This window comes from Podarcis filfolensis (assembly GCF_964270895.1).
Source record: "Podarcis filfolensis genome assembly, chromosome: 2".
Lineage (NCBI taxonomy): Eukaryota > Metazoa > Chordata > Lepidosauria > Squamata > Lacertidae > Podarcis > Podarcis filfolensis.
In genome coordinates, this window is record NC_139605.1 from 13,323,444 (window position 1) to 13,339,979 (window position 16,536).

Here is a 16,536-nt window from a genome sequence, read left to right on the forward strand (position 1 = left end):
TCGTTCTACCCGGACACTGAGGTCCAGCACCGAGGGCCTCCTGGCGGTTCCCTCACTGCGAGAAGCCAAGTTACAGGGAACCAGGCAGAGGGCCTTCTCGCTAGTGGCGCCCTCCTTGTGGAACGCCCTCCCACCAGATGTCAGAGAGAACAACAACTACCAGACTTTTAGAAGACATCTGAAGGCAGCCCTCTTTAGGGAAGCTTTTAATGTTTGATGTATCACAGTATTTTAATATTCTTTTGGAAGCCGCCCAGAGTGGCTGGGGAAGCCCAGCCAGATGGGCGGGGTATAAATAATAAATTATTATTATTATTATTATGAACAAAGACGTGAATCGCCCTGAGACCTCCGGGTATACAGCGGTATATAAATTCAATAATATTAAATAATAAATACAGGCAGGTCTTTGCTTTTCTTCTTTTCAGCCCAGCCGTATGCTAACCTGGCTTCTCTCTGCTTTGCTCAGCCTCTCCTAGGAGCAACAAAAGCGATCCTGAAGGAAAAACAAGCCTGCATCTGATTGCAAATTGGGAGAATTTGTACACTTTCTGAGGCTTTACTTCAGAAGTGTCTAATCTTCAGCCCTGAACCGCAGGTTACACCATCACTGACCACCGGCCATGCTGGTTTGGGCAGATGGAAATTTTGATCCCACAACATCTGGAGGCCCAAAGCTTCCCCATCTTATAATCTACTTGACTGGAAGCACGAATTGGTCACTGAAACCGGCATGCCCAAACAGATGAGCTATGCTTGACTCTTTTGCTTTGCAAGTACAGTGGTACCTCGGGTTACAGACGCTTCAGGTTACAGACGCTTCAGGTTACAGACTCCGCTAACCTAGAAATAGTACCTCAGGTTAAGAACTTTACCTCAGGATGAAAACAGAAATCGTGCGGCAGCAGCGGGAGGCCCCATTAGCTAAAGTGGTGCTTCAGGTTAAGAACAGTTTCAGGTTAAGAACAGAGCTCCAGAACGAATTAAGTACTTAACCCGAGGTACCACTGTATACCACAGTGGGTTTCCATGTTAAGATCAAATAAAGTACACCGCACCAGAATTGAGGTCAGTTTGGTTTCATTTAACCGAAAGCTTTCCCGCTTGTTGGCTGGATGATCTGCTCGCTCAGCCTTTCCCCATAATGGTGACAAGTTGTACTATAAGTAGATGATGTTGCGTTCAGGGTATATTTCGTTGGACTGGTCATGTTGTGCGGATGCCTGATGATCGTCTTCCAAAGCAACTACTCTATTCTGAACTTAAAAATGGAAAGCGTAATGCTGGTGGTCAACAAAAGAGGTTTAAAGACTGTCTCAAGGCAAATTTTTAAAAATGTATATACACTGACAACTGGGGAACACTGGCCTGTGAGCCTGTTCTTAACCTGTGAGCCTGTGAGACTGTTCAGGTTAAGAACAGTTGGAGAACAGCCTTTACCAAAGGTGTCATGGGCTTTGAAGACACTCGAACTCAGGGCGCAAGGGAGAAACGTGCTGGGAGGAAGGCACACTTGGCAAATCCACACCGTGATCAACTCCCGCCTGGAAACCACTGTCCCCACTGTGGAAGGACGTGTGGGTCCAGAATTGGCCTCCACAGTCACTTATGGACTCATTGTTAAAACCGTGTTTATGGAAGACAATCTTACTCAGCTACGAGTGGTCGCCAAAGAAGATATTCATGATTCCATAACATTCTGCATACCCCCCCAAAAAAAAACATTTAGCAAGGACAAATCTGCACCATACATTCTTATACCACTTTTAACAATTGTGGCTTCCCCCTGAAGAATTTTGGGAAGCGTAGTTTGTTAAGAGTACCAAGAGTTCTTGGGAGATACACACATACACCCTTTGTTGTTGTTTAGTCGTTTAGTCGTGTCCGACTCTTCGTGACCCCCTGGACCAGAGCACGCCAGGCACTCCTGTCCTCCACCACCTCCCGCAGTTTGGTCAAACTCATGCTGGTAGCTTCGAGAACACTGTCCAACCATCTCGTCCTCTGTCTTCCCCTTCTCCTTGTGCCCTCCATCTTTCCCAACATCAGGGTCTTTTCCAGGGAGTCTTCTCTTTTCATGAGGTGGCCAAAGTATTGGAGCCTCAGCTTCAGGATCTGTCCTTCCAGTGAGCACTCAGGGCTGATTTCCTTCAGAATGGATAGATTTGATCTTCTTGCAGTCCATGGGACTCTCAAGAGTCTCCTCCAGCACCATAATTCAATTCTTTGGCGATCAGCCTTCTTTATGGTCCAGCTCTCACTTCCATACATCACTACTGGGAAAACCATAGCTTTCACTATACGGACCTTTGTTGGCAAGGTGATGTCCAGTGGCGTAGCGTGGGTTGTCAGCACCCGGGGCAAGGCAAGTAATTTGCGCCCCCTAACCCGTGGATTTGCGCCCCCTAACCCGTGGATTTGCGCCCCCTAACCCATGGATTTGCCCTAACCCCAGATGTTGCGCCCGGTGCGGCCCGCCCCCCCTGCACCCCCCACGCTACGCCACTGGTGATGTCTCTACGTCTATAAAACAGACGGCTTGCCTTTTCACTCCTGTTTTCGGCACGCGGGAAACCACAGAACGAATAAAATTGGTCTGAGCCACACCTTTCCCAGGAGCAGCCAATCCACGGAGGGCGAATCCGCCCTCAATGAAACGAGGAGGGATCCAGAGCTTCTCGCGCAAACACACGTCTTCCCTCCCTCCCTCCCTCCCTCACACCAAGCAGTTTTAAGGAAAGCGATGCCCTTTAAAACCTCTCGTGTGGGAAAAGGCCCATTGCAAGAAAAGAAATGGCACCCAAGCGAGAGCAGACTCGGGACTTGCCTGCAAAGCCAGATTTTCACCTTTCACACCCCCTCACCCCCACGCGCAAGCAACTTTCGCTGCTCCACCTGCGTTGATTCGTGGGCACTCGGCGCGCCTTCTCATTCATGCGCGCTCGGTTCATTCATTGATTCTTGCCCCAAACACGCCACGCCCACGCCCCCAAACCCCCCCCCGCGCGCAGGGAAAGGCGTGGCTTCGGCCGCCACTATTTATCGGTCGCCTGGAGCAGCTTTAGAACTTCTCTGCTTTCCCTTTCGCGCGGGTGCTTCCTCCGCATCCACAGTTTCGCCATCTCTGGACGCTGGCCGTTCTCTGCTCTCTCTTCCCCACCCTAATAAGTACCGGAATTGGCAGCACGCAGCGTTTTGGCAGGTAACTCCTCTTTTCCTATCTTGCTGGGTAAAAAAGCTGGGGGCTGTTTTGAGCTGGCATCTTAGGGAAATTGCTGTGCTGGCATCTTAGGGAAACTAGCTCCACTTCTTATTATCTTCCTCCTAGCTGAATAAGGGGAGCAGGGGAGGCTTGCGAGGAAAGAGCCTTTGCAGCCTCGTTGCCCCCCCCCTCAACGTCAGAGGATCCAGTTTCCTGTCTAGTATACCGGAATCCTGAATCTTCTATGAAGCTGCCCAGCTTTTACCGACCCTTTGTGAATAAACCTGAACAGTCAATAGGCTATGTTTAGTTCAGTTGCAGAGCCACAGTGGGTTTATTTTGTATTCTGTTTTTACCTTCTGCCTGTTTTCTCTCCCCCCCCCCCAACCTTTTATTCCTAAGGAAAGTCCCTTCATGTGACAGCTGATGTGTGTATGTCTGCCAGCCTCAGGGTTACAGAATCTCCACCTACCTAGACACTTGGTGTTCAGGCTACTGGGAGTTTAGGATCACAGTTTGTATTGACCACACACTCTTCTGAGGTCTGGGAGAGTCTCTGAGATATTGATGGACACTGGCTCAATCCCTTTTTTAAAAGTACCTGCTTTAGTGTGTTCCAGTTTTAAATATACAGTGGTACCTCGGGTTAAGTACTTAATTCGTTCTGGAGGTCCGTTCTTAACCTGAAACTGTTCTTAACCTGAAGCACCACTTTAGCTAATGGGGCCTCCAGCTGCCACCGCGCGATTTCTGTTCTCATCCTGAGGTAAAGTTCTTAACCCAAAGAACTTTGGGTTCTTCTGGGTTTATTTCTGGGTTAGCGGAGTCTGTAACCTGAAGCGTATGTAACCTGAAGCGTATGTAACCCAAGGTACACACACACACACACACAGTGGTACCTTGGGTTACATACGCTTCAGGTTACATTCACTTCAGGTTAAGAACAGACGAATTAAGTACTTAACCTGAGGTACCACCATATGTGTGTGTGTGTGTGTGTGTGTGTGTTTTAAGACCCCCTCGCTGAAGAAAGTTGCAAAAATTAAGTTTCACCCCTTAAAATGACACTCCCTACAAAGCCCTGCTTTGATCTATTTATTTGTCTAAATTGAGGATGGAGTTACAACTCCCACAATCCCTGTCAATTGGCCATGCTACCTGGGATTGATGGGGCAGGTGGGCACTGTGTTGGCTATGCTTGATGTAAATGGATGTCCGGAAAAACATTTCGTTTTCTTGAAATACCCTTTCCTTCCTCCTCCTCCAAAAATTCCTCATTTTCTCACCCGCTCACCCTCAGGCTGAGTGAGTGGTTGTTGAGAACATGTGAAGAGTGTTAGAGGCCAGAAGAGGAGTTCATCTCTGTGTGGACTGTGATTTGCTGAAGCTGTCAATCAATTGATGGACTAGTTGTCTAGGTGCAAGTTTCTTTAGTGTGGAGGTACATGAAAGGTGAGATTATATCGTGTGAAATTTAATTACTCTGGTAAAGAGGTGCTCTGTTGCGTATAGCTTTGCTATAAAGTGAGGTTTTCAAGTCTTGGTTTATATATTTGAGCGGGGTTTATATATTAGTGAGGTATAAGAAAGGGCACAGGTACTTTTTGTTAGAATTCCTGGCCCATGATTGCAGTCATGGGATTGTTGTCGATCACATGATGGTGTATGTTTTCATTCCACAGAGTGGGAAGTAATGGAGACAGGATGTTTGTGTTACTGTGTTCCATGAAGTGGGACTATTTGTCCTTTGTCCTTTTTGCTGTCTGATGCTAGAGAGAGAGGGAGCCATGTTGCAGTTTATATGTAAATAAAGTAAGGCAAAAAGGTAAAGGGACCCCTGACCATTAGGTCCAGTCGTGGCTGACTCTGGGGTTGCGGCGCTCATCTCGCTTTATTGACCGAGGGAGCCGGCGTACAGCTTCATGTGGGTCATGTGGCCACCACGACTAAGCCGCTTCTGGTGAACCAGAGCAGCGCACAGAAACGCCGTTTACCTTCCCGCCGGAGCGGTACCTATTTATCTACTTGCACTTTGACGTGCTTTTGAACTGCTAGATTGGCAGGAGCAGGGACCGAGCAACGGGAGCTCACCCCGTCGCCCGGATTCAAACCGCCGACCTTCTGATCGGCAAGTCCTAGGCTCTGTGCTTTAACCCACAGTGCCACCCACGTCCTGTAAATAAAGTAGATTAGCCTAAATGCTGAGTTGCTGAGGTCTGTCACACAAGCTGCAAAGACTCTGCGGATCCCTAAGTGTGCCAGTGTCTGTTGGCATCGGTTGCTGTGATGTTCGGGCTGAAGAAAGCTTTTGAAGCTCTCGAACGATCGACCAGGAGGGAGAGAACATGCCAGTTGGGCATGTGTCTCTACCAGGGTCCTACTTGAGTGTAGACTGAGCTCCTGACACTATTCCCCTCTTTTCCTGCAGTTCCAGGAAGAGAACCACCATGGCTGCTGAGAACCTCAGGAAGAGGCTTCAGGAGGAGGTGACTTGCTGCATTTGCCTCGACTTCTTCACCGATCCTGTTACTTTAGAGTGCGAGCACAGCTTCTGCTCCACCTGCATTGCCCAGTGTCGGGGGGAATCTTCTGCCAACGCCCTCTGCCCTCTGTGTAAAAGGGCCATCCGGGCAACAAAGTCCAAGCCGAACAAGCAGCTGGGCAACTTTGCCGAGATAGCCAAGCAGCTGAGAGATCAGGAGAAGGAGGAGGCTGAAGGGAGGCGGTTTTGCGGGAGACACGGGGAGCCCCTGAAACTCTTCTGCAAGGATGACCAAGTCCCCATCTGTGTGGTGTGTGACTGGTCCAAGGAGCACAAAGGACATGAAGTGGTTCCCAAGGAGGAGGCGGCCCAAGAGTACAGGGTAGGTTAAGGTTACCAGATTTTTTTCAATGAATCCGGGGACACTTTTTTAAAAAATAAAATAAAATATTTTTATTAAACAATTTCAGCATGAATCCAGGGACACTTTTCTTTTTTTCTTTTTTTAAAAATATTTTTATTAAACAATTTCAGCGTAACAAATTATCAGTCCAAATAATCAATTACATTATTTTTTCCCCTTCTCCCCCCCCCCCACCCACTCCTTCCCTCAGTTCCCCTCTCTGGTTTCTTTGCACGTATTGTTCTCTGCATGTTATAAAACTGTACATATCCTTGCCTTATCTGTCCTGTGTTCAACTAATAAATTTGTGGATGTTTATTCAAAAACCTGCCAAGGAGTCCAGGTCATTTTGTTGTCTTTTTAGGTAATTTGTAAAGAGTTCCCATTCTTCCTTGAAGTCACAATTGTCCTTGTCACGCAATTTGTATGTCAATTTGGCCAATTCCGCACAGCTCATCAATTTTTCTTGCCACTGCTCTTTCGTTGGGATTTCCTCATTCTTCCATTCTTGTGCTAACAAGACTCTTGCCGCTGTTGTACCATACATAAATAAGTTCTTTATTTTTCTTGGCAGGTCTTGTCCTACAATCCCTAACAAAAATGCTTCTGGGTTTTTTTAAAAAATGTAATTTTAAACGTTTTTTTCTATTCATTATATATCATTTCCCTTTTTTTTTTTTTTGACTTCTCTACATTCCCACCACATTTGATAAAAAGTACCTTCTTTTTCTTTACATTTCCAACATATGTTTGACCTGGTTTTGTACATTTTTGCTATTTGTACTGGTTTGATACACCATCTGTACATCATTTTCATATAATTTTCTTTCAAAAGAGAATGTTCTGTAAATTTCAGATCTCCCACAATTTTTCCCAGTCCTCAAATTGTATATTATGTCCTATATCTTGTGCAATTCGGGGCGGCGACACTTTTTAACTTCATACTAACAAATGGATTTTGTCAGGGCACTGATTTGTAGAAACGGGGACGTCTGCTTCAGGGAGCAGTGAACAGGGCACGCTTTGTGTTTGTGGACAGACAGTAAAATTGGAACGCTCTTTGGAGAGTAGCAATGCAGAGGTTTGCCATTGCCCCGGTTCCAAACAGTCCTGAGTATGTACAGGGACACTAAATGGTGACTGGCTGTCACAGACTGGCTCGATGCAGATAAATTGTAGGGGGAATCTGGCTGGGGAACCCCTAAAGTAGGCACGTCCAACAGGTAGATCGTGATCTACCGGTAGATCGCTGGCTCCCCCCAAAGAAGCTCATCAACTTTGGCTCCCCTAAAAAAAGCTCAACATTAGCCCCGCACCCCTAAAAAACGGGCCTTCCTTCTCCCTAAAGAAAGCTCAACAACTTTGACCTGAACCCCAAAAAAGGGGGTAGATCACTGCCAGGTTTTAACTCTGTGAGTAGATCGCAGTCTCTTGTGAGTTGGCCACCCCTGCCCTAAGGGAAGAAGGATCAGAGCCTGGGAGTGGCGATGTGACAACCATGAATGGTCACAGGGAGCAGACTGGAATGAGGAGGTGTTGGAAGCTGGAGAGGAAACAGGGCTTAGTGGGCAGGGAGAGTCTGTGGCAGAGAGAAGTCCAGAATCAGAGGCAGGAGTGGAGGGGGACAGAAGGCAGAGATGAGGCAGGGTGCTGAAAAGTCATGAGTATCTCCCCTCCTGCTGCGACAAGCTCCCCTCACCCCTTATCTCCCAGAACCAGAAGAGGGCTGAAATGAGCATAGCAGTGGAAGGCTGCAGGCAGGCACAGTCTCTGATTGCTTGGGGAAAGCCCTGTAGAGGAGGGGACTTAGACAGCTGTGGGAGGTGGGCACTTTCAGTCTCGGCAACTGATCAATGGGGCAAGACCCACCAGGAATGAGCTGCTGGGCTCATTAGACCTGACACTCAGCCAAGTTGGTGCATTGAGTAAAATAGATTCAGGGGTGAGGAAATTGGGGCTCCCTCCAGGTGTTACTGAACTACAACTCCCAACAGCCCCTACCATCACGCCTAGTGGTCAGGGAGGATTCAAGCTGTACCTGAGCAACGTTTATAGGGCTGAGAATTAGCCACTCCTGAAGTAAAGCCCCAGAGGGAATTGGGAAGCAAGAAGCAGAGTGAATGGAGCTTCCATTGAAACAATAGTGACTTTTTCTTTTCTCCCCCCCCCCATCATTTTTATTAAATTTCTGTTTTACATTTTAGAATATTTATTTAAACAACCTTAAAATATCAATGATTTCCCTTCTCTTTCCATGGTTCATTTTACAAAACATAAATCCCTGCATATTTTATATAAACCAAATCATTCAGTATTCCATTATTACATCCATCAAAACTTATTTACACTGTTGAATTTATCTTAAAGCTGCCCACGTTTTCAAATAAACACAATTTTCCTCCATATATTCAGTAAACATTTCCCAATCTTCTTTAAACGTATGCTCTTCTTGTTCTCTTATTCTATATGTTAGGTCTGCAAGTTGCACATAATCCATCAGCTTAAGTTGTCATTCTTCTTTAGTTGGGACTTCGCTCGATTTCCATTTTTCAGTTAACGAAACACGGGCTGCAGTAGTGGCATACATAAATAACCTTTTTTGACACCTGGGAATTTCCATCTGAATTACCCCCAACCCAAAGGACTCTGTTTGTTTTTGGAAAAGTACTTTTAAACTCCGCCCCCCCCCCCAATTCATTATGGAACAATAGTGACTTTTTTTCAAACCTGCTCTAACGCGATTTCTCGCCCTCCTCTCCAGGATCACGTCTGCAGCTTGCTGGAAGTGATGAGGAAGCAGAGAGAAGAGATACTGGTGCATATATTGAATACAGAAAAGGAAAGCCAAGACCTGCTTGTACGTGTCTCTCTTCACTGGGAGCTTGTGGAGCTATTATTTTGAGCACCGCGTGCCACCAAGAGTTGCCTAGTGTGTCCTGAGCTCTCAGAAAGCCCCTTGGGGATGCTCTGATTTCCTAGAATGCCCTAGAAAGCTATTGTGCCTTGGGAGCATAGCTGAATGTTGTGGTTCCCTAAAAGTGGCTCATGCACCACAATGGATTTTTTGGGGGGGTGAGGGGGCAGGAGGGAGGACCAACAATGCATGCCACCCTGATCTCTTGGAAGAAGAAGAAGAAGAAGAGTTTGGATTTGATATCCCGCCTTTCACTCCCCTTCAGGAGTCTCAAAGCGGCTAACAATCTCCTTTCCCTTCCTCCCCCACAACAAACACTCTGTGAGGTGAGTGGGGCTGAGAGACTTCAAAGAAGTGTGACTGGCCCAAGGTCACCCAGCAGCTGCATGTGCAGGAGCGGAGACACAAACCCGGTTCCCCAGATTAGGTGACTACCGCTCTTAACCACTACACCACACTGGCTCTCAAGACAGGATGGAAAATGTTGTAATTAAAGTAAATACAGTGGTACCTCTGGTTGCGAACAGGATCCATTCTGGAGGCCCTTTTGCAACATGAAAAGCCTGCAACCTGAAGCGCTGTATCTGCGCAGGTGATTTGGTGCTTGTGTGCATGCGCAAAGTGTGATTTAGCGCTTCTGCGCATGCGCGAGTGGTGAAACCCAGAAGTAACCCTTTCCGGTACTTCTGGGTCGCCGCAGGACGCAACCTGAAAAAACATATCATGAAGCAAACGTAACATGAGGTATGACTGTAGATGTCTGATTTTGCTTTATATTTTTATTATTACCTTCATACCCCAGGTTTCCTCCAAGGAAACTCAGGGTGGCATATTTGCCATTGCTGTGAATCGTCCCTTATTTAGCGGGAAACTCCCTTATCCCAGCGCCGTGTCCCGCTGCTGTCCCTTATTGAGGATGTCACTTAAGTTTCCCGGGTTTCATGCTCGCCTGGCTCGGGAGGGAAGCAGTGGCTCGGGGTCCTCCGCCGTGAGAGAGAGAGCGTGCTGGCGCCGTCATCCTGGCGCAAGGAGTTCCATCGGCCCTTCCCCGCTGCGAGAGAGGGGGTGAGGGAGAGAGACTCTCACCCATGCCGCCCGCGAGCCTGGAGGCGGCAGCGGTGGTGGCAGCTGAGGAGGCGGCCTGAGGGAGAAGGAAGAGGAGGGGATGGGGAGGGACGCAGAAGGCCAATACGTTTCCGAGCACAATTCAAAGTATTCAAATCCAGAATGCGGCAGCTAGACTGGTGACTGGGAGTAGCTGCCGAGACCACATAACACCGGTCCTACATAAAGACCTACATTGGCTCCCAGTACGTTTCTGAGCACAATTCAAAGTGTTGGTGTTGACCTTTAAAGCCCTAAACGGCCTCGGCCCAGTATACCTGAAGGAGCGTCTTCACCCCCATCGTTCTGCCCGGACACTGAGGTTCAGCTCTGAGGGCCTTCTGGTGGTTCCCTCACTGCGAGAAGCAAAGCTACAGGGAACCAGGCAGAGGGCCTTCTCGGTTGTGGAGCCCACCCTGTGGAACGCCCTCCCATCAGATGTCAAAGAGATAAACAACTACCTGACATTCAGAAAACATATTAAGTTCAGGGAAGTTTTTAATGTATGACATATTAGTGTATTTTTGGTATTTGTGGAAGCCGCCCAGAGTGGCTGGGGAAACCCAGCCAAATGGGTGGGGTACAAATAATAAATAATAATAATTATTATTATTATTATATTCAGCGGCCGCCGCAGCGCCGCAACCACCTCATGCCGGATTGACAGCATCTGTCAATCCTACCAATGTATGTAACTCTTTACAATAGCGAAATCCCTTATTTTGGCTGCTGATCCCTTATTTTCGAGGCTGCTGGTCCCTTATTTTCAAATCTGTAAGTTGACAGCTATGCATATTTGCATTTCTCCCCTCCTCCCCATTTTATCCTTACAACAGCCTTGTGAGGTAGGTTAGGCTGAGAGACAATGGCTGGCCCAAGGGCAGCCAGTGAGCATTATGGCTGGGTGGGGTGGGTGGGATTTGAACCCTGGTCCCTCAGGTCCCTTAGTCGAGCTCGCTAACCACCACACTGCACCAGCTCCCCTCTCTCTCCACCTGCTGCAGAAACGGATAGAATCCGAGCGGGAGAAAATGACAGCGGGGGTCAAGCAGCTGTACCACATTATCAAAAAGCAACTGGGCTTCATCGTGGCACAGATGGAGTGGGCCAAGAAGGAGATTATGACGAAGAGGGACGAGCAAATGGCCAAACTCTCCCAGGACCTCTCCTCCCTGGGCAGCAGCATCCAAGAGATGGAGCAGACATCTCGGCTGCCTGTGAGTGACTTCCTGCAGGTAAGATGGCTGGCTGCATTTTCCCTGTACAGTCGTACCTCAGAAGTCGAACAGAATCCATTCCGGAAGTCCGTTCAACTTCCAAAGCGCGGCTTCTGAATGGCTGCAGGAAGCTCCTGCAGCCAATCGGAAGCCCTGTTTGACGTTCGGCTTCCGAAAGAACGTTTGAAAGCTGGAACACTCACTTCCGGTTTTCGATCGTTTGGGAGCTGGAACGTTCGACTCCCAAGGCGTTCGGGAGCCGAAGCACGATTATAGTGTTGTACAGTGGTACCTCAGGTTACATATGCTTCAGGTTACAGACTCCGCAAACCCAGAAATAGTGCTTCAGGTTAAGAACTTTGCTTCAGGATGAGGACAGAAATCAGGCTCCGGCAGCGCAGCAGCAGCAGCAGGAGGCCCCATTAGCTAAAGTGGTGCTTCAGCTTAAGAACAGTTTCAGGTTAAGTACGGACCTCTGGAACAAATTAAGTACTTAACCTGAGGTACCACTGTATACAGAATAAAGCTGGAGGAAGAAGTAGTCGTGTGGGGGGGATGGGGGAGAAGATTGCCCCCCCACTTTAACCTTTTCCAACTCAACAATATCCTTTTTTGAGCTGCGGCGACCAGAACTTTATACAGGACTCCAAATGCAGTCGCACCACAGATTTGTATAAGGCATGAGTGGGCAAACTAAGGCCCGGGAGCCGGATCCTGCCCAATCGCCTTCTTAATTGGGCTCGCAGATGGTCTGGCAATCAGTGTGTTTTTACATGAGTAGAATGTGTCCCTTTATTTAAAATGCATCTCTGGGTTATTTGTGGGGCCTGCCTGCTGTTTTTACATGAGTAGAATGTGTGCTTTGATTGAAAATGCATCTCTGGGTTTTCTGTGGGGCATAGGAATTCATTCATTTTCCCCCCTTGAAAATCTAGCCCGGCCCCCCACCAGGTCTGAGGGACAGTGGACCGGCCCCCTGCTGAAAAAGTTTGCTGACCCCTGGTATAAGGGCATACATTAGGATATTGGCAGTTTTTGTTTTCTTTCCCAGCGATTCTTAGCTAGAAATTTTAAACCCCCATGCATCCTTACCCCAGGGGGCATTCAAGTTCTGTGGGGGTCTCCTTAGCAGCCTGTGGTAGGGCACTCAGTTCCCTCTTCTCCCTCTCCCCCCTCTAGGACGTTGCAGGCACCTTGCAAAGGTAAGTGGGTCCCGTTCGTTCTGTTTCACATTCGATTTACCTTGAATGGCTTTGCACAATAGGGGAAGTTGCTGCTGCAGCGCTGTTTAACCTGTTCCTTCCCCAGTTGTATTTGTACCTGGCTCAGCTCTTCCAAAGGACCACCCAGCTTTGCACAGGGAAGAAGGTGGTGGTGAAGGAATCTCCTCTTCCTTTTAATTTCACTTGCTGAAGGTCAATCGGCTTGTCCTTAAAGGGGCGGCACTTCCTGTGAGAGGTGGATGATCTGTTGGACTATTCTTGGGATGGTGTGGGATGAACTTATTGGCAAAACCTATTTGGTGTTTCGAAACTTTCCGACTAGTTGCAGGACCTTAGCCAGACCTAGCAGAGTAAACACAGAATCCACAGAAGCAATTGGCGACTTGGCTGCAGACAGGATGGACGAAGCAGGAACCAGGAACTTGTAGTTAGGTGTTTATTATATACAGTGGACTATTTACAGGAACAGAACATGGATCTTTTGCTAGCTCTCTCTGACACAACTCACAACTCCTACACTGACACACAGAACTCTGAACCTCTGAACACTGAACCAACACTTTCCAGTTAGTAGGCCATTAATTATCACTCCCTTGAGAGAGCTTGACCAATCAGGGAGCTGTCTGCATGTCTCTGTTATCACCAGGCAGACTTACTCCTTCAGATTACCTTCTGGCTGACTGCCAAACCTTAATTGACTCTGTGTGAGCAGCTGCACGTACACAGGTTCCCAACAGAACTTTAGATAGTCTTGAAGCCCAGCTGTTTATTATGGTGTCTTCTTCTCCACTAAGCAGCCCGCAAGGCATGAAGGGTGGAGTGTGACCTACAGTACAAAAATGACCCAAATTGTGCCAGTTTTCTGAGATGGGTTTATTGGTGTTCACCTTCCTTCCTTCCTTCCTTTTTCTGTCCATTTCTCTCTTTTCCTGCCACTGTGATTAATAATCTGTCCAGATAAAGGGATAAATCATCATTATAGGCTCTTTTTCTCTTTCTCCAGGAGCAAGGAGGTCAAGTTTAAAAACATAGCCGCTTTCCCTCCAAAACTAAAATGGAAAACTTGGGAGTTTTGGGACGTCACTGCCATTTTGCAGAAGTTCACAGAGAAATTCAAAGGTATCGGAAGGGTTTGGGGTGGGGAATCGGCTGCCAAGCAAGGGGGAAGGGTGGAATTGGTGTGGGAACGAGGGTTTGTAGGAGATTCTCTCAGATGAAGAGGAGCTCAGGCAACAGTGAGGAGGCCATTTTTTATTTCTTCCAGAAGCCCAGCTTCCTGCATCTGAAAGTAACTGCTTCCTAGGGTATTGTTGCCTTGCAGCAGAGGAACACAGAGAATGCCTAAGGAAGTTTGGATTCTTCTCTCCTGTCAGCCCCTCAATGAAAGAAAGAAGGCCCTGCATTGTCAGCTAGGAACCTGGAAATGGCAGAGTTATAAAGCCATAACACACACATAGACCTTAACCAGACTCGAATTGAAGGTGACTGGATTTCATGGGCAAGCCAGGATCCATCCTATAGACTTTTGCGTTGGAAGGCACCCAAAAGCTCTGTTCAGTTGACTATTTATTTATTCACTTGATTTCCTTTATGAATCGCTTCTCATAAAGCTTCCCAAAGCAATTTCACAAGAAAAACATATACAGACTGGCTTATCCACGCCTCCCCTTGTTCTGCTGCTTCCGTCACCCTCCTGGGGGGGAAACGACTCTTTAGTGCTCAATCGGAGCTAACAGGAATTTGGGTTTTCCCCAGATTGCCAAAATCTACTGGTACCACATTCCCGATAGGTGGTCCTGCAACCTTTGATTAAAAGCCCTCTTAACAAAAGGGGGGTGTCTATCGGTTACTGGTTTTTACACATGGGGTGGTTTTCTGTTCATTTGAAGCACTCCTTTGATCTCACTCCCCCATTTTCTTCTACAGGCAATCTGATATCTGGATATTCACTGCGTAAAGGTAAATTTCAGGCAGCAAAAGGTGGTGTTGAGGTACCTCTCAATAGCTGACCACCTATTTCTTTGTTCACTCACTTTAAATCCAGGGTGGGAAACTGGATCGAGAAGTAGCCACAGAGTGTTTGTTGTGGGGGAGGAAGGGAAAGGAGAATGTTAGCTGCTTTGAGACTCCTTCGGGTAGTGATAAAGCGGGATATCAAATCCAAACTCTTCCTCTTCTTCCGCAGCAAAAGTGTCTCTGAACCCAGCCACGGCTCATCCTCGGCTCATCATATCCGAGGACCTGAGAAGTTTGGCGCTGGCAGAAAGGCCGCATGCCCTTCCCCTCAGCGCTGGCCGATTTGAGCGCTGGCCCTGCGCTCAGTGCCGGGAGTCCTTCAGCTCTGGCAGAAGCTACTGGGAAGTCGAAGTGAGGAACGAGGGCGCCTGGGCTCTGGGCATCTCAAAACCGCTTGTGGCGGTCAGGAAAGATGCACAGCCTTCCCCGGAAGCCGGCGTCTGGGCTATTGGGAGATGGGAGGGTCAGTACAGGGCTGTTGTCCCACCACATTACCCTTTCCTGTATCCGAGCAGGGAGCCCCAAAGAATACGAGTGGCCCTGAATCTGGATGCTCAACAGGTGGCTTTTTTTGATGCTGAGGCGGCAAGCCTGCTCCACACTTTCTCCTTAGCCGAATCCTCGTCCGACACCTTCTGCCCCTTCTTTTGGATCTGGAAAAAATCCCATCTCCAACTCTGCCCGTGAGAAAGGAGAGCAGCCTCTGTTGTTGATCTATTTTCTGCTCCTTCCCTCCGGCTGCTCCCAATGCAAGCTAACAACAAACCTCCAGACCAAAAGGCTGGCTATTCTTCCACACTCTAAGGTTCTGTTTTTTCACAAAACAGAAGCTGCCTCTCTTTGAAATCGGTGTAAATGCTTTTTAATGTTTGATTTTATCTTACAGAATAAGCAGCCTTGCAGGTTTCTTTAGAACCATGGAAGTTTTATATATATATTCTTAACACACAAATAAAAAGAATAAAGGATCGTTACTCCCAAGTTGGCCTGAGCTTTATTTGTTGTGGAAAGTCCAGGATCTGAACCATCTGTTGCTGCTTTTCTGTAGCTAAACATTTGTGACTGTACGAGCTGTTTGACAGTGGAGCAGTCTCGCATCGGAGCTCGTGGGTTCTCCTTCCTTGGAGGTTTTTAAGCAGAGGTCAGATGGCCGTCTGTCCTGGATGCTTTAGCTGAGATTCCTGCAATTCAAGGGGTTGGACTGGAGGACCCTAGGATCTCTTCAAACTCAACAATTCTGTGGTTTTATTATTCCCTGGTGGGTAGATCCTTGGCGTATTTACATAAAATTGCAAAAAAAGAAGTGAGTGTTGGAACTCTGAGCCACATCTGCAACTTGTTTTTGCATGCAAGTAATGATGGCTGTCGGACGCGGGTGGCACTGTGGGTTAAACCACAGAGCCTAGGACTTGCCAATCAGAAGGTCGGCGGTTCGAATCCCCGCGACGGGGTGAGCTCCCGTTGCCCGGTCCCTGCTCCTGCCAACCTAGCAGTTTGAAAGCATGTCAAAGTGCAAGTAGATAAACAGGTACCGCTCTGGCGGGAAGGTAAACAGCGTTTCCCTGCACTGCTCTGGTTCGCCAGAAGTGGCTTAGTCATGCTGGACACATGACCCGGAAGCTGTACGCCGGCTCCCTCAGCCAGTAAAGTGAGATGAGCGCCGCAACCCCAGAGTCGGCCACGACTGGACCTAATGGTCAGGGGTCCCTTTACCTTTAATGATGGCTGTCAATGGCAACAAAGGACTCTTTGCAGCAAAGCTCCCCTATATTCTGAGTTCGCTGTTTCTTCAGAAACAAAAGGTGAACAAATTTCTCCAGTATGGCAGCGCAGCACTTTTAGAGCTGTGGAGGTAAGGGGATAAGCCACTGTGGCTAGTAGCCTCCGATAGCAATAACTGCCATAAATTTTTTCCATTCGTCTTTTTAAGCCATCCAGGTTAGTGACCAACACTGGGGAATGCCGTACTTTAATC

At 47.9% G+C, this 16,536-nt stretch overlaps 1 protein-coding gene across 2 annotated transcripts; it reads left to right on the forward strand.

Moving 5' to 3' along the window:
• Positions 1 to 2,765: 2,765 nt before the first annotated feature.
• On the forward strand, positions 2,766 to 15,500 carry LOC310756922 (zinc finger protein RFP-like). 2 transcript variants are annotated; one of them, XM_083601864.1, is made up of 8 exons: positions 2,766 to 3,202; positions 5,631 to 6,066; positions 8,849 to 8,944; positions 11,110 to 11,340; positions 12,502 to 12,524; positions 13,549 to 13,664; positions 14,472 to 14,504; positions 14,731 to 15,500. In XM_083601864.1, exons 2-8 carry the CDS (start codon positions 5,650 to 5,652, stop codon positions 15,246 to 15,248), a joined length of 1,434 nt encoding a protein of 477 aa, XP_083457990.1. In that variant the 5' UTR covers positions 2,766 to 3,202; positions 5,631 to 5,649; the 3' UTR covers positions 15,249 to 15,500. The 2 variants fall into 2 exon arrangements, with proteins under 2 accessions (XP_083457990.1, XP_083457991.1); XM_083601865.1 differs by having other exon boundaries at positions 5,637 to 6,066.
• The last annotated feature ends 1,036 nt before the right edge of the window (positions 15,501 to 16,536 follow it).

Excerpts from the sequence above, each read along its gene's own strand:
- LOC310756922 (XM_083601864.1), top strand. The coding sequence starts at position 5,650 with ATGGCTGCTGAGAACCTCAGGAAGAGGCTTCAGGAGGAGGTGACTTGC. Across the intron at positions 6,067-8,848 it reads AGGCGGCCCAAGAGTACAGG|GATCACGTCTGCAGCTTGCT; the intron begins GTAGGTTAAGGT and ends CCTCCTCTCCAG. Across the intron at positions 11,341-12,501 it reads CTGTGAGTGACTTCCTGCAG|GACGTTGCAGGCACCTTGCA; the intron begins GTAAGATGGCTG and ends TCCCCCCTCTAG.